This window comes from Ailuropoda melanoleuca, chromosome 3 (genome assembly GCF_002007445.2).
Source record: "Ailuropoda melanoleuca isolate Jingjing chromosome 3, ASM200744v2, whole genome shotgun sequence".
NCBI lineage: Eukaryota > Metazoa > Chordata > Mammalia > Carnivora > Ursidae > Ailuropoda > Ailuropoda melanoleuca.
The window spans coordinates 94,778,009-94,802,878 of record NC_048220.1 but is presented as its reverse complement, the minus strand read 5'-3'; the positions used below and the strand labels follow the sequence as shown (position 1 = coordinate 94,802,878).

At 37.1% G+C, this 24,870-nt stretch overlaps 1 protein-coding gene across 3 annotated transcripts; it reads left to right on the top strand.

The window, feature by feature from the left end:
- The first annotated feature begins 3,915 nt into the window (after positions 1-3,915).
- On the top strand, positions 3,916-23,054 carry MAT2B (methionine adenosyltransferase 2B). 3 transcript variants are annotated; one of them, XM_034656764.1, is made up of 8 exons: positions 6,725-6,883; positions 13,090-13,284; positions 15,137-15,251; positions 15,443-15,595; positions 17,966-18,159; positions 19,152-19,265; positions 19,610-19,781; positions 21,384-23,054. In XM_034656764.1, the coding sequence occupies exons 1-7, from the start codon at positions 6,821-6,823 to the stop codon at positions 19,778-19,780; spliced, it is 1,005 nt and encodes a 334-aa protein (XP_034512655.1). In that variant the 5' UTR covers positions 6,725-6,820; the 3' UTR covers position 19,781; positions 21,384-23,054. The 3 variants fall into 3 exon arrangements, with proteins under 3 accessions (XP_002926825.1, XP_034512655.1, XP_002926826.1); XM_002926779.4 differs by lacking the exons at positions 6,725-6,883; positions 21,384-23,054 and adding an exon at positions 3,916-4,489 and having other exon boundaries at positions 19,610-20,533; XM_002926780.4 differs by lacking the exon at positions 21,384-23,054 and having other exon boundaries at positions 19,610-20,533.
- The last annotated feature ends 1,816 nt before the right edge of the window (positions 23,055-24,870 follow it).

Genomic DNA, 24,870 nt, shown 5'->3' with positions numbered 1-24,870 from the left:
AGAAATAGGAAGAGCCGGGATGGTGGAATCAAAGGCAATTTTAAAAATGGATAGGAATATAGAGGTGAGAGGAGGTTGTAAAAAAAGAAGAAACAAAAACCTTTTTCTTGCCCTTGGGGTATCATTATAACTTAGAGATACAGTTCTTAAACTTGAAAAATGTGTGCATCCCCTATCAAGGAAAAATATTTTGATTTTTAGGTCCTAATGAGTTTAGAAATTTAAATGCTGTCCATTTAATTCATCATTTATACCGTAACTGAATTCAAGGGGTTCACCTCTAGGGGTGCACTAAATTGAACAAAACCCAAGGAAGTGTTGAAAGCAAAGAACATTTTATTACTTTTAGGACAGGGATAAATAACTTTCGAAGCACTCTCTCTCCATAGGGCTAGTAAAGGAAGCTTTTATTCGGTGTATTAGGGGGCAGGGAGCTTGCATGTATATTAAGGAACTTATACATACTCTATTATTTAGGCACTTCGGTTCAGTGACACAAGCCTAGCACATCAACATGCTAGTGCACACATTGTATGTTCAAAAAATGGCAGAAAATCCACACATTGTTGGAGATATTCGTATTATAATGAGCTAGAAGTAACTTCAGGACAGCTCAGGGGGACTTCTGTGCAAGTCCTCAGCTCCAAATTAGTTCAGAATGGCTCCTGCAAGGGGCTATCAGGAAAATACCTAGCCAGGCGTCTCCTTGGCAGGAAGTACAGGTCAGCAAAACAAAACACATTCCTTCCCTGCTTTTGTCCCTACTCCCCCTCCTTCCTTCTGGTAATAGCTTTCAGCCCTTTGATCTGAGTAACTTCCCACTGCATCCTAGCTAACGGTAGCAGTGCAATGGTTAACACTACCTCAAACTTGTATCCTGGGAATCGTTGACTGAGTCTAAGGTTGTGACCCAAATGATCCAAAATATGACTGTGTTATGTTTTAAAACTGAGTTATAAATTACATATAGTAATATAGACAGTGAAATGAACAGATCTTAATTCTTTTTTTAAAAAATTCAATTGCAACTTATATAATTTTTTAAAATATTTATTATTTTTTTAAGTAACCTATAATGTGAGCTTGAATTCATGACCCTGAGATCAAGAGTTGCATGCTGTACCAAGCCAGCCAGCCACCCCCAGATATTAACTCTTGTAGTTTGATAAGCATATATACCATTGTTACCCATACCCTTACCAAGATATAAAACTAAAAAAAAAAAAAAAGATATAAAATATTTCCATTACCTCAGAAAGTTCATTTATGGCATTAACAATCAATCCCTCCTCCTCCCCCAAGCTAGTTTCTTTCACCATAGATTAGTTTCAACTGTTTCAGAATTTCACATAAATGGAATCACACTCTTTTGTGTTTAGTTTCCTTAACTCAGCATAATGATTTTGAGTTTCATTCATACAGTTCATTTCTTTGTAAGCTAAGTAATATTCCGATACTATGAATATACCACAATCTATCCATTCATCTATTAATGGATATTTGGCTTATTTCCAGTTTTAGGTTATTTTGAATAAAGCTGCGATGAATATTCTTGCACAAGTCTTTACATACATATGCGTTCATTTCCCTTGGGTAATCATCTAGAAATGAAATTACTGAATCAGGGGTTCAACTTTATAATAAATTGCCCAACAGTCTTCTATAGTGGTTGTGTCATTTTATACTCCCACTGGCAATGAATGAGCAATCTAGTTGCCAAAAATGCTCCTTAGCATATGATGCTATCAGTGTTTTAAATTTTAGCTATTCTGTTAGGTATGTAATGGTATTGTAACTGAACTAACATAAATTCCCTCTTTGGTAAGTTACAGATAGAAATGACACCAGGTGGAGTTGTTGCACAAAGTAAACGTGATTCGAGGCAATTAAGGAGATCACATGGAATAACTTCTGGAGCCCTGAGTCCCCAAGCAAGGCTGAATGGGGTTCCTTTTATTTAGGGTTAGGATGAATATTTAGAAGGGAGCCTGGTCATCACATATAGAGGTAGGCATAAGGTCGCACATGCACCTAAAGGAAACATGCCTGTACATACATTATATATTATGTAAATGAGGCTTGTGTTCCCCCCTCCTTGGGTGGAGATTTTATATAGTATTATATAATAATAGAGTATTATAATGAGGGAAAGGTAACTGTCCGTTACTCCACAGGTCACTCCATGGTCCATCTGTGCAGGTGTGAGCCAGGGTTTGAGTTCAAACTGCTCTGGGTGGTACTCAGGGGAACTCTGCCCAGTCATAGTTATTGCTTGAAGGGTAGTTTCAGTTTCCATCACCGGGTGGGTGCTATGCTGTTCCTCAGGTCTTTTGCCTGAGTTGAGATAAGCAGGAAAGAAGAGCTTAAGGAAAAATGTGAGACAAAGGTTGGTGGGTAGGCATAGGTGAGCAGTAAAGATCAAGTCTTGTGGTCTGGCTGATGACAATGTTTCAATATGATTTTAGTTTGCATTTCCCAGATGTTGAGCATCTTTTTATGTGATTATTGGCCATTCTTATATCTTTGTGAAGTTATCTGTTGAAAATGTGTCCATTTTTAAAATGATTTTTAAAATTGAGTTGTAGTGTTGTTGATAACTGACCTCTGTGCTTCAGAGCCAAAATAAAACATGAAGACAGAGTTTGGAATAAAGAGGAACAATAACTTTATTGCTTTGTCAGGCAAAGGAAGCTGAGGCAGCCAATGGCCCTCAAAAACTGCAAGCCCCCATAGAGAAAGGGGCTGGGAGCTTTATAGAGAAAAAGAGGATCTAGCCAGTTTTGACAGGAGTTGTGAATGTGCTGCCAGCTTCTGTAGTAGTTTTCAGGGTGGCACTGAGTTCCTGAAACAAAAGGCTAAAAACAGAAGAGGGGAGGTTTGCAGAAGGGAGGAGGGAGGTTTGCGGAAGAGAGGGAAAAGGATACTCAGTTTAAAATCAGGCTTCAGGAAAGCATTAGTGCAGCCATTTGATTTTTGCTCAACTTTATGCTTTAATTTTTTTTTAATTTTTTTAAAGATTTCACTTATTTATTTAAGAGAGAGTGAGAGAGAGAGCAGAGGGAAGAGCAGAGGAAGAGTGAGAGGCAGAGACTCTCAAGCATACACCCTACTAAGCACTGAGAACCTAAGATCATGCCCTGTGCAGAAACCAAGAGTGGGTCACTTAACCACTGAGCCACCCAGGTGCCCATGATGCATTTTTTTAAAAAAGTTATTTATTTATTTAAATAATCTCCATACCCAACGTGGGGCTTGAGCTCACCACCTGGAAATCAAGAGTCACATGCTCCACCAACTGAGCCAGCCAGGACCCCCTCAACTTTGTGATTTTAAACAGTTTCAGTATGGGTTCTTTAAATAGTCTGACTATAAGTCCTTTTCAGATATATGTATAAAGATTTTGCCCTGCCTCCCAGTTTGTGATTTGCTTATTCATTTTCTTAATATTGTTGATGGATATGTTATTTTGATAAAATGTATCAATTTTTTAACATTGCATAGTTCTCCATGACTACAGACCTTCTGCTTGTCTCATAGAGTTTACTATGTGCTGTGTGCTCAAAGTGTCTGGAATATAAAGAGTTAAGTGGGGTTTTTTAGCTCTATCTAAATAGTATTTTGTTGTTGTTGTTCTTAAATTGTTATAAATCCATAGTCCAGAACAGTGGTTCAAAATTTAACTGGATATAATCATTGTCCTTGAAATTGTTAAAAATAATATTACTGGGCTTAACTCCTACAGAATGATTTTGTTTCGTAAATTCTGTGGTACAGGCAGATTTGTGAATCATTCATCTAGAACTCCTTAATGCTTGGCCAAACTTAAAGCTACTCCACCTACCATTTTCTCAGTCCAAAGGCAGCATAATGTTAATAGAAATGACCTGTTGCATTTTAACTGTTGGGTGCTGTTACCACCAGTGCCTTTTACTGTCCTTTGAAATAGCTAATTAGGAGGCACTGGGCAGAAAAAGGACTGAAAAACTTTACTAAGACTCTGTTGCAATTAAGGCATAACTGAATAAAATATTTCAGAACGCGAATCAGTTGCATGATCTGCATGCTTTCCAACTGTGAGCTCTTGCTTTTCTTCTGCAAGAGAAAATTGCAACAAGTCTTCACAGGAAGTTTTTTGTTTCTTTGTTTTTTCTTTTTAAAATAAATTGGTTTTCCTAATGGTTTTGCTAATGGACCCTAACTTGACATGCAATTAAACATGAAACTTCTCATTGGGTATTTTCAAGACTGCCAGGGGGAATCAGCTGCCAGTTTACTGCAATGTGGAAAACTGCATGAGATTCTGGGATTGGAATCAAAATGCTAATTTAAAAGGTCGAGTGAAGCTGAGGCTCACGTTTTTGCGTGCCTGCGCTCTCTTCAGGCAGAACAAAGACCCAGGCAGAAGAGGCAGAGGCTGAGACTCATCCCAAATCTGTTTTCCTGAGATAATTTTGGAATCATGCCTGAAATGCCAGAGGACATGGAACAGGTAAGAGCTAGCTTTTCAAGAAATGAAGCAGTCTGGAGTTAGTTTCTTTAAAAAGCATCCCAGTGAATGTCTGGTAAAAACCACAAGGGTGTGTTAAAAAAAGAAAAAAAAAAGCGGGTGTCATTCATTTCTGTAAAACATGTAACTTTGGAATATGGAAGAATAAACCAACTTAATTATTGACCCTGGGAACCAGGTTTTGAAGAGCTCAGCTAAGTCTCATTAATAGACAAAAATAAAATGCAAAACAGAAGAGTGGTTTCATTTACCAGATTAAACACAATGATGTAGGTGAAGGTTCTATATAAGTAAGGATTTTATCTATAATTGTGTGCTCCAGCCTTTCTTTGTCTAAGCATGAACTGAATCTGCTAACATAACTTTAGCTCCAGACTGCTCTCTGAATTTATACTTAGCCACCACAGGAACTTGGATATTGTCTGTACAACGATGGCATTTTTGTGCACAGAGAAACTTTAAAGAGAATGAATAAAAACTATACATGAACATATGCCTCTAGAACTATACTGTTTACCTGGTAGGTATCAAACCAGATTCTCAAAGGTAGACAAGAAAACTCTTGTTCCTAACTCTGGACAAGGCTGCTCTGAGAATAAAAAAATTAGTAATTGCATATGCATGTCCTTAAATCTTCGCACTGTACACTTAATTTTTTCTTCTTACCAGAACGATCAGGTTGCCTCAGCCGTTGCATCTAGAAATTAACAACACCAACAACAAAAATCCCAGTTTTTAAACCGGAGGATTAAGAAGATCTGGCATTTGCCTCCCTTACCCACCCACCCACACTCACCTTTTCTTTGTCTGCAGATTATGAATGTTTAATACCGGGGCAGTCCTCTCAGGGACTCTCTGAATGCTAAACTGACTAACACTAAACAGGGTAAAAATAAACATCGGAAAGTGAGGGGCTTTAGGCTCTCCCCCCCCCCGTTCCAAAGAAAGATTGTTTACTCGAATAAAGTAATGAATTCCTGTTGGGGGGTGGGGTAGAAAGGAAATTCACGGGGGCTCAGACAAAGAAAAACTTTTTCAAAGGCTGCTTGGTCTTTGGCTCTGAAATAAACCAAAAGGGATTATAAAAATACGGCCTTTTAAGAAAAATCCAAGGCGCGGTCACGCCTGTGGGCGACTTTTAAGCCTTGTCTCCGGCGTGTCCGGGTGAGAACACTCGGGACTGTTGGGTGCAATACTGGCGAACCCTACACGTTCCATGGCGGGTTTTTTCCTGAGTAAATTTCACAGGCGTCCCGACCGACAGGAATTTTGCTGTTTCGAGCTGGGAAGGAAACCAGTTGCCTGCGAGGTTTTTCTCAGCACTCAGGGCTGTTGTTCTGATTCGCTACTTTTAAGAAGCCATGCAAGTGGTGGAGAGTCTAGCATTACTCTCCTGGCTTGGCTTCTTATTTAATATGCGGTGGTTGTGGAGGCCAAGCTCGCGGAGCCCGACGGGGAAGTTGCTGATTGCTTCTCAAAGGGGGTGGGATGGGCTCTGGACTCCTGTTCATTCCGCTAAAATGTAGAGTCCCTGGCTCTATTACCAGATTCTCGTTTTGTATTTATGGGTACAGTCCGAGAATCTGTGTTTTGAAGAGGCACCCGGATAATTCCTCCCCCTACCGGCCCCCTTTTTATTTTTAACTAGTTAAAAATAGTTTGACTTATTTGGAATTTCACACGTACTACTTTTTAGCATCCCAGAAAGACAAATGGGTTGTTGAGGTGTTAATGACTCAGATGCCAACAGTTGTATTTTTATTCTTTGTCTTTCTAATACTCTGAAAAAAACACTCCTAATGCTGCAGAGATAGATGTCCACTGTCCTCCCTCCTCTCCGTCTTCCCCAAACCCACCTCCTGGCTTTAAATGTGTTCTCCTACTTTATGTATTACATGCCCAGTTGATTCTTATGCACTGCGCAGTCTGGAAACTTGAAACTCTAGGCGATCCAATTCAATCCTTCCCTAGTCTAGAACAAAGACAGAGAGAGAAAAAAGTACATAAAATAAACAACCTCTCCCCAAACAAAACTTGTATTCATTGCATAAGGCCAAGGCCATTGTTTTGTGTATCCCTTTAAGAGTTGGCAAGTGGGCTGGGAGCGTACCGAACGCGCCCGCCCCCTTTCTGGGGCATCGGCTAAGCGTGGCCAATCAACGGTCCAGGCCTTGGCGGCGGAAGCCGGAAGTGGAGAGCGGGGGCCGGCCCGGACCTAGGGAGGCGGGCCGAGGGCGACGGAGCTGCGGCCCGTGGCGATCCTAGGCTGGAGGAAGTGGCGGTCGCTGCGGCGGCGGCGCGAAGACGGCGGGCATGGTGGGGCGGGAGAACGAGCTCTCCATCCACTTTGTTCCCGGGAGCTGCCGGCTGGTGGAGGTGAGGGAGTCGGCCTGGGGGTCTCGTAGGAGCCGGGAATGCAGAGGGCAACGAGCCTGGTCGTGGGGGTTCGATTTACCCTGCGCATTCTGCGGGAATCCGAGCCCCCGGCTCTGAGTCGCCCTAGCACCTCCTTCCCAGCTCTGGGAGGAGAGGGCGGCGCCACCGAGTTTGTTTACCCCCATGCACACCCGTCAGTGTTTGCTCTTCCAGTCCTTCGGCAGGAAACGAGTAGGTCTGGTTTCACTCTGGTTCTTCTGTCTCCCCTCCCAGGAACGAAGAGGGGCTTTTCAGAGTTCTTTCGGTTTTGTTTTATCTCTCTGAATTTTTTTCATTCTTTGTTCGTATCTCTGAGTCTTACCAGTTCTGATTTAAGAAGGAGAAAGTGTTTTTTTTAGAAATAGCAGATTTGGAGATGACAACTTACTGAACTCTTATCTTAGTGCAAGGCATTATGTTATGCACTTTACATGCATTATTTAATCGTCATAACTGTGAGATACTGTTTTTGCTCCATTTTGCAGATGAGAAGATTGAGGTTTACATGATGAGTTCTTCGCCCAAGTTCATTCAGTAAGCTTGGAGCCGAGATTCAGATACAAATCTCTTTCACTTTCTCAGGCTTCGAACCGCTGTGGATGTTACGTAAAGAAAGATTGTTACTGTAGGAGAGCTATTGCAGACATTCCCCTCTATTCTTTCTTGTATTTCATTCTAGGCCTCCCAGCCTTCAATCCACAGGATATATCTAGCAATGGGGAAAAGAAGAATGTTAATGCCTAGACCGATGTGTCTTGCGGAAATAAGAAAAGATACGGGAGATGACTGTTCTTGATATTGCAGAATTTTTATGTTTCCAAGATGTAGTATATTTAGTGTTTCTAATCACTTTGGGGTTTGGGGGGTAAAGTTAGGCTAAATGGACTATTTAAACTTCTGTGTTGTTCTTATGTGTTCCCCAAAGTACTGAATGCATGATGTTACATGTTGTTTACATATATGCCTTCGTGTGTGTAAAGCTTAATCTTTTTTCACAGTAGGAGTTCAGTAGACTAATGAAAATAGGTTTTCATGATTTCCTTCACTAAAAAAGATGCACCCTAAATCATCTTTTTTTTTAGATTTTTTTATTTTAAAATAATCTCCACCCATCGTGGGGCTCAAACTCACAGCGTCTAAAGCTGTACAGACTGAGCTGGCCAGGGGTCCCCATCCTAAATCTTGACACGTATTTACAGCTCTCTCAAAACATGTAGAATTAAAATTGACTTGTGAGAATGACGACTGCATTACAGCTTACATCGGAGAAGGTGACTGTAGTGGTACCTGTTAAGACGGTCTTGTAGGGTAGAAACAGGGTGACAGTAGCAGTTAGACCAGTGTCACCTAGGTAGTCACAGAATCTTGAGTTTTTTAGAGTCCAGTAATGTCTACTCAGAGATCTGCTTCCAGGGGAATGTTGTATGAGGATCAATTAAAGAAATGAATAGGAAACTGCCGAATTTAAGAGGCTCTAAAAATAGCAAAGTATTGTATTTACCACTAAAACTTAAGAAGATCTCTTTTTAGATGTTAGTGGTGTCTCATTCTTTTTTCAGGACATTTTCTAGTAGAAGATAATGTAAGTGTGCTAAAGGAGAAATCACTGTCCCGGAGTAGTGTTAGATCATTTTGAAAGAGCCGTTTATCCCTTTACCTAAAGTTCGGTATTATTTGATTAGGTAACATAATAAAAGTGGTACCTCTACATTTATTTATATGTATTTAATTTTTTGAGAATTCTTTTGGTGTCTGTAAATCTGGTCACTGGTAGTTCTGTACTTTTTTTTTTTTTTTTTTTTTTTTTTTTTTTTTTTTTTTTAGTATTTCCTTTAAGATTTTATTTTTTTATTTGACAGAAAGCACAAGCAGGGGGAGCAGCAGGCAGAGGCAGAGGGAGAAGCAGGCTCCATCCCAGGACCCTGAGATCATGACCCAAGCCAAAGGACCCAAAACCAACTGAACCACCCAGACGCCCCTAGTTCTGTACTTCTAAGTGTTTATGTAATTAGAGACAAATACATTCAGAGTAACTTAAAGTGATGCTTGATACTTTACATATAATAAAAATTAAGAAAGTAGATTTTTCAGGCAGACAGTATTTTCAACTCTGTTGTGGTTTGGGTTAACTACAGCTTCTTCATTCTGAGTTCTTTGAAGTGGATGGACATTCCTGTGTTTTGCAGGACTAAAATATTTTATGGAGGAACAGTCAAGTAATTTTTTAGAGGAATTTCATTTCTTTTCTTTTAAAAATAAAAACTGTGCTTTTAAAAAGCTTCAGGTGGATTTCTGTTTATATATAGAAAGTCAAAAATAGATATTTTTTGTTTGGCATTTTTTAATTTTAGAGCGAGGCATATTTTATTTGCCAACCACCAGTAAACTTGCACTTTATGACAAAATCTTGTCTTGGCTCCTATAATGGTGACAGAAGGTGCTCATTGAGTCTCTAGAGAGAACTCTGTGAGAAGAGGAAAAATTACTTTAAGTAAATAAAGCTCCTTTCGCTCTTTTCAGTTGCCTCTGTGTTAAGGATACTCTGGAAAATGTTAGAATTGTAGAACTGTAAAGCTGAGAGAGCCTTAGTCATCTTGTCCACATGCCTCATTTTACTAATAAGGAGTTCGATCAATAGAGATTTCAGTAACTTCTCAAAACCACATGTTGTGGCAGAAAAGTTAAAATTTAATCATTATGAAATCAAATGGAAGGTCAGAGGTTTAAGACAAAACTCAGTATGTATTTGGCTGGACCATAGAAGCTAGAAAAAATTCTGGGCCCAACCTTTTCCATTTATTGTCAGTAAAGCCTTTAACATCTCTGGACTTCACATTCCTCAGTTTGGAAATATTTGCCCTGCTTGTCTAACAAGGCTATTCTTATGATCAGAAGGTATGATGTAGGCTCACATAACAGTCGATAGTTTTCAAATATAAGATTGTGCAGTATCATTTCCGTTTAGGAAATGCTTGCACTTCAGATCTCTGTTCTTTTTAATGAAAATTCTTGAGCATTGACATCTGACCACTGGGTACCATGGACTGTTTCCTCTTTTCTTCTAGGGACCTTACAAATTACCCCAGGCTATAAGGACATAAGGTTGTATTTTTTCCACGCAACCTCATCCTTTTTTAAAGTTAAGTATATTAAATTCCCTAAGAGCCTTGCTGTCCTTGTAATTTAATACTGTATTTCATCAAGTCTAAGTTGTACTTGATTATAAGATCATCTGGGCTCTGATTTTAAGACACACTAAAAAGCAAAAGACACTGCCAGACTATGACAGTAATAAGATGCATCTCTTTCATTCAACAGGGATGTTAAAATGAGGGAAAAGTGTGCTTCACAGAATCAGTGAAGTACTCAGAGATCTGAATCCACTGTTAGTAACCTTTGTGGAATATGTATAGTTGTTCTTTGACTTTTCTTTTGTTTTCCTTTTTTTAACGGGAGAAGAGGGAAGGAAAGATGTTGCTACTAGAAAGGTAGATGACAATTTTTTGGTTTCTTTGTATAAGTTAAATTTTTCTTTAGGAAAACCTTGGACTTTTCCTGGAGTTCAAGATTACACTTCTCAAAGGGCAGTTCCCGAATCATTGTCTTCAGCACCTTACTGGGAACTTGTTAGAAATGCAGATTATCAGGGCTTATCCCAAATGTACTAGATCTGAAAGCCTTGTGCATGATTCTTATACATAGTGAAGCCTAAGAACCGTCAACTAAGAACTGTTATATATTCCTTTTCTTCATTACTTTGAAGTAATAAAAAGTGAGAAACTCAGAAGAAACTAAATCATAGCTCTTTTATATTTTCCCAGGGATCTTTATGGTATTTATCCTGTATAAATTGTTTTCTGATTGTATCTACTAGACTTGGCATGTTTTCTCTTCTTTACAAATCAGTCTTTGTAGAGCTGTTTTCTTGCCAAAATTCAAAGAAAATATTTTGCTGGCTGAAATCCTTGTTTTCATAGATCAGTTGGCTTAGAACCAAGTTTTACAACAGACAGCCTAGACGATTTTTCCTTCAACTTTTAAAATGTTTTAAATTGGTTGAGCTAAGGAAAAAGTACCTTTAAGAGTTTACCATCATGTGGTTTCTATTTTTTTTTAAGATTTTATATATTTTAGAGAGAGCACGTATGCAAGTTGGGGGAGGGAGAGGGACAAGCAGGCCCAGCCTGGGGCTCGATCACAGTACTTGGAGATCATGACCTGATGAGAAACCAAGAGTTGGATGCCTAACCGACTGAGCCACCCAGGGGCCCCCCCTTTATGCTGTTGCTGTCAGCCCCTTTCATTTCAAATTTTCCGGTGGTAGGAATACCTACCTTGGGTGGCTTTTTTCTTTTTTCTTTTCTGTTTTCTTTTCTTTTCTTTCTTTTTTTTTGGCTTTTTTCTTTTTAAAGATTTATTTATTTCAGAGAAAGAATGTGCATTTAGGTGCATACATGCAAACTGGAGGGGCAGAGGGAGCAGGAGAGAATCTCAAGCAGACTCCCTGCTGAGTGTGGAGCTCAACACTGGGCTCAGTCTCAGGACTCTGAGATCAGGAGCTGAAACAAAGCATCAGACGTCTAACTGACTGTGCCACCCAGGCACCCTGTGGTGGCCTTCTTTAAAAAAAAAAAAGCATAGTGCGAAATTATTCTGCTGAACTAACAGGACTAACAAAGAAAGATCTTTAGTTATGTTTATTTAAAGTTTTTTTTTTTTTTAAAGACTTTATTTGAGAGAGAGGGAGCAAGAGAGAGCATGAGCTGGGGGAGAGGCAGAGGGAGAGGGAGAAGCAGACTCCCCGCCGAGCAGGGAGCCTGATACAGGACTGGATACCAGGACCCTGGGATCATGACCTGAGCCGAAGGCAGATGTTTAACCGACTGAGCCATCCAGGCACTGTAGTTGTTTAAGGTTTTTGACAGCCCAGAATAGGTGACTGTAACAACACTTGAAATAAAAAGACCCTGAATTGAAAAAATATAATAAATCTTTAAGTAGGCTCCACACCCAACTTGGGCTTGAACTCATGACCCTGAGATCAAGAGTCGCACGTTGTACCAACTCAGCCAGCCAAGTGCCCCTAATAAAACTTTTTATTGGTGGTTTTTAAAATAGTAAATGTTGGTTTTATTCAGAGTTTGGGACATTTGGTGTTACCCATCTTGGGAAGAAAGGAAGTATTTAAACTGCTTTGGAAACAACTTTTTTTTCCTAAATAGTAGTTCCTTTTAATTTCATTGTCTAAGGAATTTTTTCTTTTTCATATAAGAACACAGATTAGCTTAAAATATTTTAGTTTCTTTTTCTTTTTTTCCCTTTTCTTTTGTGTTAGGGTCCCTCTCCTGCTCTGCGTTAGTTTTAACTGGTTAGTTTTTTAAAACTGTTATTTATAACTGGTCTCTTGGGTAAATTTAGGGTTAACTCAGGAACATTTACCAGTTTGCTTAAACTTGGAATAGTATTACTGTAAGGACCACATGTATTTTTCCTCCACATTAATTCCTGTGAAGTGTGAGTTCTCTAACTCAGACCTGTCAGAATATGATAAGTCAATGAGATTTGAAAGAAAACTTGGGATTACAAACTGAAGACCAAAATTGTCAGGTTGTGAATATATTGGTGGAATACAGCCAAATAGTTATTCAGGGCATTAAAAATTAGTAAGCTTCACACTAATTGTGCATTTTCATAAACTGGAGAATGTAATTAAAATTGCTGTTTATTCATTTGGACATCATTGATCATTAAAATAAGATTTTCCGTTATTAACAGGAAATCGGGGCACCTGGCTAGCTCAGTCAGTGGAGCATGTGAGTCTTAATCTCGGGGTTGTAAGTTAGAGCCCCCATGTTGGGTGTAGAGTTACTTAAAAATAAAATATTTATTTAAAAAAATAGGAAATCTAAATCTATTTGATTAGGTATATCCTTACAATATCATCTTATGTTCTTTTTCATGGATAGGATTAATAAAACCTTTTCTTAAGTGGTATAATTATTGCTGTAGCTTGATCTTCGTTCTAACTTAAGAATTGTCTAGTAGATATGAGACATGAAGCAAACTACTTAGACTTGAAGTACTTAGTGAACAATGATGATAACTAATTTTGTAGAGAGAATATTTTCGAAGTAAGTAATCCTTTTTTCTCCCACTTCACCTTTTAGGAGGAAGTTAACGTCCCCAATAGGCGGGTTCTGATTACTGGTGCCACTGGGCTTCTTGGCAGAGCTGTGTATAAAGAATTTAAGCAGAATAATTGGCATGCCTTTGGCTGTGGTTTTAGAAGAGCAAGACCAAAATTTGAACAGGTTAATCTTTTGGATTCTGAAGCAGTTCATCACATCATTCATGATTTTCAGGTATGGTTGAGTCTGTTTATTTTAACGCAAAAATAAACTATACTAAGATTTGTCTATAAACTCTATTAAGAATTGTCTGGATGATTTAGAAAATGTTCTTGCTCTCAAGGAAATTACAGTACTTAAGCTCTAACCTATTAAGCAGCAAGAGTACGTAGTTGACCCTTGAACAGTGCAGGGTTTAGGAGTGCTGACCCCTGCACAGCTGAACATGTATGTATGACTTTTTACTTCCCCAGAACTTAACTGCTAATAACCTACTATTGACTGGAAGCCTTAGCAATAACATACATAGTTGATGAACACATATTTTGTATACATGTTATATATTGTATTCTCACAATAAAGTAAGCTAGGGAAAAGAAAATGTTACTGAGAAAATACATTTGCAGTATTCTATTTATTTTTTAAAAAATCAGAATATAAGTAAACTGATGTAATTCAAACCCATGTTCTACGGTCAATTGTACAGTGCACTTTCTTTTGTTGTTTTTTTTTCTGTAAGCATGGCAAAGTATATGCAGTCCTTAAAAAGATTGGGTTGAAACACAGGTTTACAAAACTTGGAAATTTTATAAAAAGCATTTTATGAAAAGCTTATGTTTGTGGGGTTCTCTTGTTAAGTATGACTTTCTATGCAAATGCCTTTTTAATATTACTGTAAACCTTACAACACTGCAAAGTAGATATTATCATTTCCATGTTAGAGATGACAAAGGCTCAGGTTAAATAACTTGTTGACCGTTGATGCAGAAAAGTTACTGAAAAATTTAGGTTCTTTTCTATCTCTGATCAAATTGAGAGTTAAAGTTCTTTTCAATAATGTCCAAGGGACACCTGCATCAGAATCACTTGGGGAACTTGTTCTTTAGATCTCACTCCCAGAGATTTTAATTCAGTTAGTCTGTGTGGGGCCCAGGACATTTTAAGATGTACCCCAGATAATGCACATTCAAGTTTTAAAACAACTCTAAGATTATGCTTCCTCAATAGTTGTTAAGGAAGGAGTTAGTTTGGTGTGTTTGCACATTAGCCCTGTCTGTCAGTGGTTTTACCAAATCTTCACCTTGTCTCATCTCTGGGAAGTAGATGCCCTTTCTTTACAAAGGACCCTGTGCATTCCTCTAGCTTCAATTTTTTTTCTTTCCTTTTTTTTTTTTTAAGCAAGCTGTAGGTGCAACATGAGGCTCACTACCCCAAGATCAGGAATCACATGCTCTACTGACTGAGCCAGCCAGCTGCTCCCATTCCTATATCTTGATGTCTTTCACATAGTCCTGAAACAGTCTCTTTACATATCCTTCTTTTCCAGTAGATATGAAATCCTTGCTCCTTGCACAGTGGCTTAGTATATAGCTGACATACTAAATATTCAACTGGGAGTATAGTTTTTATGGATGGTTGACATTCTTTAAATGGTCTAAGAGATTTGAATTTATGAACTTAATTTGTAATTGGTATTCTTTTAACATAGATTAATTAAGTACTTAGGTCCTGTTAATTACATAAATGTTAGCTCTTTTCTCCCGTCCAAATTAGAGAACAAAGCTTATTTTGACTGAGAAATAATAGTTGTTGACCCTTGAGTTTGTCTGGTTTTGCCTAGGGATTACTAAATTGCTCTTTCCTTTTCAGGGCCTACATTTATTTTAAGGAAGTTTGAAACTTGAAAAAAGGAAGCATGACAAAACTATTACAGCAATTCTTAAAAAAAAAAAAATTACAGCGATTCTTTAGTTGAAGGAATGTCGATTTAGCAAACCTTTTTTATGAATTGAGTTACTGTTGGAAGGCTGTAGCTCCCCTGTTTTACTCCTTTTGGGTTAAAAATACATCAATGTTTAACTTCCAGCCCCATGTCATAGTACATTGTGCAGCAGAGAGAAGGCCAGATGTTGTCGAAAATCAGCCAGATGCTGCTTCTCAACTTAATGTGGATGCTTCTGGGAATTTAGCAAAGGAAGCAGGTAATGATGACTTTATAAAATCTTCATAAAATATTAAATAATTGCTGAGTTTATAAAGATTAAAGTTTTCTAGGTCACTTATAAGAATTTGTTTATATATGATGAATAAGCTATCATAAATGCCAGTACAGAGTGATGTTATGTAATAATTTAATAGATTCTTTTCTTTCTTTTATGTCTGTCTTTTTTAGCTTCGATTGGAGCATTTCTAATCTACATTAGCTCAGATTATGTATTTGATGGAACAAATCCACCTTATAGAGAGGAAGATGTACCAAGTCCCCTAAATCTGTATGGCAAAACAAAATTAGAAGGAGAAAAGGCTGTCCTAGAGAACAATTTAGGTAAGACACAATTTCTGTAGCTCCTGATAGTTTTGACTGCTTTGAGGATTCCTTTTATTTACTTACTTTTATATATATATATATATATATATATATACACACACACACATATATATACATATATATATATAAATATCTGTGGAGATACACCATATATATATATATGTGGTATGCTATATATAAAACATAAAATTTTGAAAAAATCAGGGAGCATAAATCATTGGAGAAAAATTGGAGAATGTAGTTAATAAAAAAGAAAAATAAGAATTTTAGAAATCATGAAGAATTCATGAATCCTTCCAGACTTCTTCCAGTATCAGTATATACATGAATGCATTGTATAGGGGCACCTGGCTGTCTCAGTCAGTAGAGCATGTAACTCTTGATGATCTTGGGTTCATGAGTTCAATCCCTATAATGGGTATAGAACTTACATTAAAAAATGCTACTGTATAAAGAAAAGAAATCTTATAAATATTTGTAATGTACTTTCAAAAAACAGGTCCATATCATTTTTCCTAGATTGAGGCATTTGTTATTTTTTGTACAGTTTTTAAATTTCTTTTTTTTGAAGATAGGGAGAAAGGGAGAGGTTGGGAGGGAGGGGCAGATGGAGAGGGAGAGAGAGAATCTCAAGCAGGCTTCATACCCATTGTGGAGCCCAACACGGCTTGATCTCACAGCCCTACGATAATGACCTGAGCCGAAATCAAGAGTCAGATGCTTAACTGACTGAGCCACCCAGGTGCCTGCGTTTTTAAATTTCTATTTGTATGGCTCTTCTTTTCCCCTATGTGTGTTTGTGTATACATACATATATGTGTATAAAAAGTATACCCTTATTGAAAAAAATTAAAAAGAAATCAAAATTGTAAAGGGTAGAAGTTCTTTTATAATGCTGGCTCCAAGAAGCACCAGATGTGGTTAGGTATGGAAGCATTTTTTGTAAATTTTTAAAAATGGTGGATTTGGTTTTATAACCTGGTCCCCCTATATTTGTATTTTAATACATACTGAGTCATCTCTGGATTATCTTTTTCCTATCAGTGGCTGCATAGTACTTGATTTAATGATTCCTTGCACTGCTTTGTACTATTCATTCTTTGAGAAGCATCCTGTAGTATAGACACCATATTTAGAGACACTTAGATTTCCACATTTTGTTTTTTTGGGTTTTTGTTTTGTTTTTTTTGTTGTTATTAATTATCCTGCAGGAATCATCCTTGAATACATACCTATATATGGTTATCCAGTATGCTAATTTAATTAAAAAGTTAATTTTCAGTTAAAGTGTTAATTATCCAAAGTCTGTTGTAACTGCTCAGTAGGGACCAGCATAAAATCTGAATGCTCATAATTCCTTAATGAATGGTTTCAAGAATTATGTGGTGAAACGCTCACATAACTTTTATATAGATTCACCACTTGTGAATGTGTTGTGTGTATGTGTGTGTGTGTGTTTTCACCAAACTTGTTGAGAATTAGTTGAAATTCACCCCAGAATCCTTCACCATGCTGTTTATCTTTTTTTATCTCCCCCCCCAAGATTTATTTATTTATTTATTTTGGGGTGGGGAAGGAGCAAAGGGAGAGAATCTTCCCACTGAGCACAGAGCCCTGTCCCGGACTTGATCTCACAATCCTGAGATCATGACCCAAACCAAAACCAGGGGCAGACACTCAACCGACTGAGCCACCCAGGCCGCCCCTGTGCTATTTATCTTCTGACAAGAATGTTCTTTACATAATTACAGTGTAGTTATCACACTCAGGAAATTTAATATTAATACGATGTTATACTATAATATATCATCTATGTAGGAATTTTCCCACTTGTCCCAATAATGTCCTTCATTGCATTTTATTTTTTAACCTAGGATTCAAAGATCCCTCATTGCATTTAGTTGTCGTGATCAGTTTAATTTCTTTATTGTTATGATTGTTAAAAGTAATATATAAGAAGACCCCAAATGACAGAGACCTTTAAAAATATTCAGTATAATATTTGTTAAATGGGCATTATTATAGGTGAACTATGTCATTTTGGTATATTGCAAGTTTTATACAACAGTATTTTTTTTTAATATTTTTATTTATTTATTTGAGAGAGAGCGTGCGTGCGTGCACAAGCAGAGGGAGCAGCAGAGGGAGAGGGAGAAGCAGGTTCCCTGCTAAGCAGAGGCCCTGATGTGGTGGGTCTCTATCCCAGGACGCTGGGATCATGACCTGAGCCGAAGGCAGACGCTTAACTGACTGAGCCACCTAGGCGTCCGTCTGTAACAGTGTTATTTAAATCCACATACTTTCATTTTATATCAAGACTTAGAACCAGTCAGCTTTAAAAAATTTCCTGTTTTTACTAATTCCTAGGAGCTGCTGTTTTGAGAATTCCCGTTCTGTATGGAGAAGTTGAAAAGCTTGAAGAAAGTGCTGTGACTGTTATGTTCGATAAAGTGCAGTTCAGTAACAAGTCTGCTAACATGGACCACTGGCAGCAGAGGTTCCCCACACATGTCAAAGATGTAGCCACTGTGTGTCGCCAGTTAGCAGAGAAGAGAATGCTGGTGAGAATCTTTGGAAGGAAGAGTTCTTCTATCAACAAGTGAAAGTCACAGAGTTTTTCCTTTCTTTATTATTATATATGATAACATATAGCTTTATAATAATATAAATAAGTAACTACAAGTTTTTATTTAAAACTTTTTTAAAACTACAAGGCGACCGAACAAAAGTAGTTTGCACAAACAAAAGTAGCTTGCACATAGTAGGCTATATTTATGAATAGTAAAAATATTATGCTCTGTGTTTGAATTTTTTCTCATGTACTATGGACCCTGTCATTCTTTTATTGCAAGATGACTAAAATCTTGTATTTTTTCTTCGGATGACAAAATAATGTCTAAGAAATCATTCTGTTTAAGATTTATGTAGTGCCAATGAAGAGTCTCCATATGAATTTATAATTTCAGCTATTTTAAGAATGATTTGCAATTTTTTGTTTATAGATATTTGAATAGGAGTTAATTTCAGACATTTGAGAGGGTTGCAACTAACTAGAATATTAATAGAGAAATGAGAGTGATTTATTTTAGAATGTTAATAATAGTTTTCTATAGTTTTTTAACACACAAAAATTTATATTTTAAATATGTACTATGGGAACTGTTTAAGGATGTCATGTCTTATTAGCTCATAGTGCAAAGTGATTCTGTTATGTTTTGGTTTTAGCTTAGGATAATTGGAAATACTCATTAAATTGGCCTGTGTTTCCATAAAAATCTGGAATCATTCTTAGGATTTCCACCAAGTAAAATTTGGAGCCATTTATATTTTTATTTAAAAAAAAAATCTTAAACCTAAATTCTAGAAATTGCTTCTCATATTTAGCTGGGTATATTTATAGGAATTTGATCTTAGGTATCTCATGGGGAGCATTCATGAAAGGAGTGATGGATTTTAATTCCTGGACTTTTAAATTTGCTTTTTTGTCCTAGAATTTATTATTCTTCTCAACTCAAAAAGTTGAAACTATTTTGAATTTTTATGTCCTTATTAGGATCCATCAATTAAGGGAACCTTTCACTGGTCTGGCAACGAACAGATGACTAAGTATGAAATGGCATGTGCAATTGCAGATGCCTTCAACCTCCCCAGCAGTCACTTAAGACCTGTAAGTACATGGTGTTTAAAACCTCACTTGTTGAAAGCCCAGATTGATAAAACTTTTTCGTTGCTTTGAAAATATTGGATGACTTCATTTTTTGGTACTAATTAAATTGAACTTTGTATGTTGGTGGTTTATATTGTTACTTATCTCTAAATTATCGTGGGCAAGGAAGTCCATGAGCATTGGTGAAGTTTATCGGAAAGGTATTGTCTTGATTATTTATTTGTGTATTTTTCGAGGGATCAAGTCAGATTTTCAGTAAGGGCAAAGTGAAATAAGAGACTATAAAACTGCAACATAGGCTTTTCATTTATTTTTAATTTTTTTGTTTTTATTTTTCTTTAAAGATAACTGACAGTCCTGTCTTAGGAGCACAACGTCCAAGAAATGCTCAGCTTGACTGCACCAAATTAGAGACCTTGGGCATTGGCCAGAGAACACCATTTCGAATTGGAATCAAAGAATCACTTTGGCCTTTCCTCATTGACAAGAGATGGAGACAAACGGTCTTTCATTAGTGTATGTGCAGGTTTTTGTTTTTTTTTTTAATTGAGAAGTATAGTATGTGGCACTTTTTAAAGAAAAAAAGGAAATAGTTTTGTATGAGTGCTCTTTAATTGTGACTCATGATCTTTCAGGTAAATGATGCTCTTGCACTAGTGAAATCGTCTAAAGAAACTAAGGGCAGTAATGCCTCATTTGAAGTAATGATTTTTCTTTTTATCATTTTGTTCTGGCTTAACTTTGTTTGAGTATAGTAAATTATGATTCTTAAATATTTACGAGCCAGGATGAGACGATCTACTGTAGACTTTTTCTTGGATGAAATGCATTATTCATTCCTATAACCTCTACATTTTCAGGACTTTTGCAACTGTTGACCTTTTTATGTTTTAAAGTGAGTTAAGTAGTATGAAAATCATTGGTATTCATTATTTGCATTGCTTGAGCTCTGATCAAAATGTTTGAAGAAAGAAACTTTATTTTTGCAACTTACGTGCAGTTTTTAAGCTTGAGATATTTCAACATGTTATGTATATTGGAACTCCTGTAGCTTGGTGCCTCCTGCTTTTGTAGCAGTGTATGGTGAGCACTTGGCAGAGAGAGTATGTGTGTATGTGTATGTATTTTTTTAATATGTGTAAAACTATCCTTTTCACTCCATGTCACTAAGTGATATTTCATATCTGTGGTTATACTAATAATGATGGGCCTTATAAGTCTTTTGGCCATTCAAGAATAATAATAAATATGTACTGCTGGCATGGTAATGCTTAGTTTTCTTTTATTTACTTTTTAAATGTAAGGACCAAACATCTAAACTCACTGTTATTTTTTTGCTTTATTTTTTAAAAATTACGTTCTTAAATAACATGCATATAAGACAATATACTTAATATGAGATATAAATAATAAAATAAACCCTGGTGAACTCTGCTTGAGACCTAGAATGTTACAGATATCGTATCTACTTGTGGCAACTGATTGTTTTTTAACTAAAGATAACTATGTAATCTTGCAACATATTTACATAGAATGTTCCTTTTGAAGAATGCAGAGTATTTGAATGTATTATCTATACAGAGTAACATTGAGGTGACCTTAGCCTCAAGGATATTTTTTGGTCCTTAATAAGGAATCAGAATGGTGGAATGAAGTGTATGACTTGGCTTCTATTCAGGGGTCACTGCGAACCCTGATTTTAGATTTTCTGATTTCACTTCCAGGGTATCCTTTCCCTAGGTTATGATTTTATCCTCCATTGGACAAAAAGTATTTTCTAAGTTCCTAATTTACTTAGAGTTTTAGGTTTAGAGAGAATCAGGTTTGGATGATTTGTTTAAAGCACCAATTCCCAAACCATGTTATATTTTGTAATTAGGGAAATTTTAGTGGTACCTGACCCCTAACCTGCACTCACTGAAATAGAATTTCTGGAATTGAGAACTGCTAATCTAGTTTTAAATTTTTCCCTGGATGCTTCTAAAGTAGCCAGCCTGGCACTTGCATTTGGCAACTACTGGATTAAAGCTTTTTTTTTTTTTTTTAAAGTTACTTCATTGCATATAGTACAAAATTGAAAAGTTTCAGAGTAAAAAAACCTTTCTCATTCTTCTCTAGCTACTGATTTTCCACCTGTGGAAGAAACCAATGTAGATCAGATCCTGGTATGTTTCTGCAGGTACTCTGTATAAGAAGAATACGCTCATTACATATGTGTGTACATACATGTATGTCACTATCCCTTCTTTATACAAATAGTATCATAATATACATTTTTCTGTACTTAATAATATGCTTCAGAGTTTATTCTATATTAGTTATAAAGAATGTCTATATTGGCTTTTATTTTACTTTTCACTTTGAAATTTCTTCTTCTTTTTTTTTTTTTTAAGATTTTATTTTTAAGTAATCTCTACATCCAACATGGGTCTTAAACTCATGACCCCAAGATCAAGAGTCGCGTGCTCCACCGACTGAGCCAGCCGGGAGCCCCTGAAATGTCATTCTTAACAGAAAAGTTGTCATAATAGCACAAGAATGTCTGTATTCCCACTTAATCAACATTTAGCCACATTTATCCTATCATTTTCTCTTTCTTTTTACATAACAAAGTATGGGTTTTTTTCTTGAGCCATTTAAGAGTAAATTGCAGGCATGATTCCTAATCCCCCACCTACTATGTACGTGTCCGTGTGTAATGTCTAAAGATCAGGATGCTCTTCCACATAACCCCATAATATAACCATCAGAGTCAAGAGATTAACACTGATACAATAATTATCCACTCCACAGACCCCGTTCACATAAGGTGTGCCAGTAATGTCCTTTATAAGTCTATCCAATCCAGGAATTTACTCGTGGTGTTTCTTATCATTTTGCTTCAGCTTCAACCTGCAGCAGTTATTGAGTGTTTTCTCTTTTGTGATCCTGACTTTTCTGACATCTCTCTTATAAAAGAAACAAATACACATTGGTACTTCCAATGCCCATATTGCTCCATTCTTTTCTGTGTAGCTCCATTCTCTGACAGAAATCTAGCTCCCATTATTCTTAATATGCTCACTAATTGGCTCAAGTCATCTATAAAAACCATTCTGATCACACGGTTTTCCTGCTGCCATCATCACGGACCTCCATGAGCCAGTTGAGCATCCCTGACCCCCAGGCCATGGCCCTGATGATGGGTGACCATATCAGTCACTGTACCTAGTTGAAGCCACCCTTTCCCTCCCCCAGCCCATGAGGCGTACTTCACCAACAGCCACAGAAGCTACTGCATAGTACCTCAGAGCACCAAAGAGGAGGAACTAGGTATTCTTTTATGGCGGTATACCTTCCATTGTATCAGTGAATGAACCACAATTTATTTGTTTCTTGGTGTAGTTTAGGTTGTGTGGAATTTTAGAGAATGCTTTTAATGAGCCCAATGTATAAAACATTGAAGTTTGTGAGACTTTCTGTTCTGTATATCCACAGATTATACCTATAAGCTCACATGTTTATATTCCTCAGATCTTGGATGTAGCAGTCTGTGGCGTAAGAATGAATTTAGGAAAAATTCATTACCAAAATGGGAAAAGAGTTTGATATGTAGACCTAATGTACGAAGAATAGAATGTATCTTAAATATTTCTCAGACTATTTTTGTTATATGTTTTAAACGCTGTCCTATGTAGTTAAAGGTATTTGCTTATTTTGGGTTTTAATACAAAATAGTAATCATTTCAGCCACTTTCAGAAGAAAATAGGAAACATTCAACTGTCCAATAAAACCTTTGGGAGAAATTATTGTTGGAGTCTAAATTCTCTTTGCAAACCAAATCATATCATTAGCAGTAAATAAGGCAGATTTTATTCAACTTGTATAGGTTAGTCAAGAGAGAATTTTCTGACTTGAGGGGCAGTATTACGTATAGCGATAAACAGTCAAATCTGGATTCAAATGTAGTTCCACCACTTGCTTCTGCCAAGTTATTTTTCCTTTGAGTTTCAGTTTCTTTTTAGGGTTAAGTGGTAGTAATACTACCTATCTCACAGGTCTATTGTGGAAATGCCTAGAGCACAGATAATTAGCCAGAAGTAGCAGTGGACTTACCAGGTACTTAGGGGAAGGGCTTGGGGGGGTGTGGAGAAGCCTGTGCTTCTACAGCCAGCTGCACTTCTGACATAAGACAATAGGAGTTTTCCTCATAAGTAGAATTATAAGTGGGTTTTTTTCTTTGTAGTTTTTTTATATTTTCCAAATTTTCTACAGTGGGCATACATTTAATATTTTGGAAATAAATTTTAGAAGATTTTTATTTATTTATTAGAGAGCACAAGTGGGGGAGGAACAGAGGAAAAGGGGTAAGTTGACTCTGTGCTGACTCCCACAACGCTGAGATCATGACCCCAGCCAAAATCAAGAGCCAGATGTTTAACTGACTGAGCCACCCAGGAGCCCTTAAAAGATTTTAAAGGGGATAAATTATTCTTATAACCTCTTTAGCCAAACTGCTTCTGCAGTTCTGTATTTTGCCACACAAATGGCAAAATACTTGAATTTGTATGTACCTTATTGTATCTCAAGAAATTGGATGTTAAATTCCTGTCTTTGCAATTGATTTAATTTATTTATTTTTAAATTTTTATTTTTTTAAGTAGGCTCTACACCCAACATGGGGCATGAACTCCACCCTCAGACCAAGACTTGCATGCTCTACCAACTGAGCCAGCTGGGTGTCTCCCCACCACTTTTTAAAAATATTAGTGTAGGTTTTTGTTTTTTTTTTTAACAATTGACTTAATATCAAAAGATGGCCATGAAATTGCTTAGCTCATTCCCGCAATTGTTTTGTTTTCTGTGGACCCCATCTTCATTCTGATTTTTGACATACAACATTGAATAATTTTAATTTTTCCCCACTTTGTTACAGAACTTGAAAAAATGTTGCCTTTGAAATGTAAACTTGTTACAGAGGTTTCAAAAAGTTTTCTTAAAAGTTTATGTAAGTAATCTCTATACCCAATGTGGGGCTTGAACTCATGACCCCCAAGAGCAAGAGTCACATGATCTTTTGACTGAGCCAGTGAGTCTCCCGGTTTCAAAAAAAATTTTTTTAAGATTTTATTTATATATTTGTTAGAGTGAAGGAGAAAGAGAGCACAAGCAGTGGGAGCAGCAGGCAGAGGGAGAAGCAGACTCCCGCTGAACAGGGAGCCTGATGTGGGATTTGATCCCAGGACCCTGAGATCATGACCTGAGCCAAAGGCAGCCACTTAACCGACTGCACCACCCAGGCGTCCCTCAAAATGTTTTAATGTGAGATGCCAGAAGTTATCCAGGGTAAGTCAAACACTTGGGCATGTTGGAGGGCTGGGAATAATTTTTTATTCTCACCCCCAGGCTTTACGTGCTTAGTACCTATTAGGTTGTTGGATAGTTGAAAGAGTGATGAGGGTTCTGGCCTTCGGAAATGTTCTATCGTTAGAATTCACCCTGAAACTATAGGACAAGGATGGATGATGGAAAAAATACATGCTGTGTGAGATAACACCATATGAAACAGCGCTTTTGTCTGTGTAGTTTGATTACGTGTCTCAGCAACATGAGGGATAACCATCT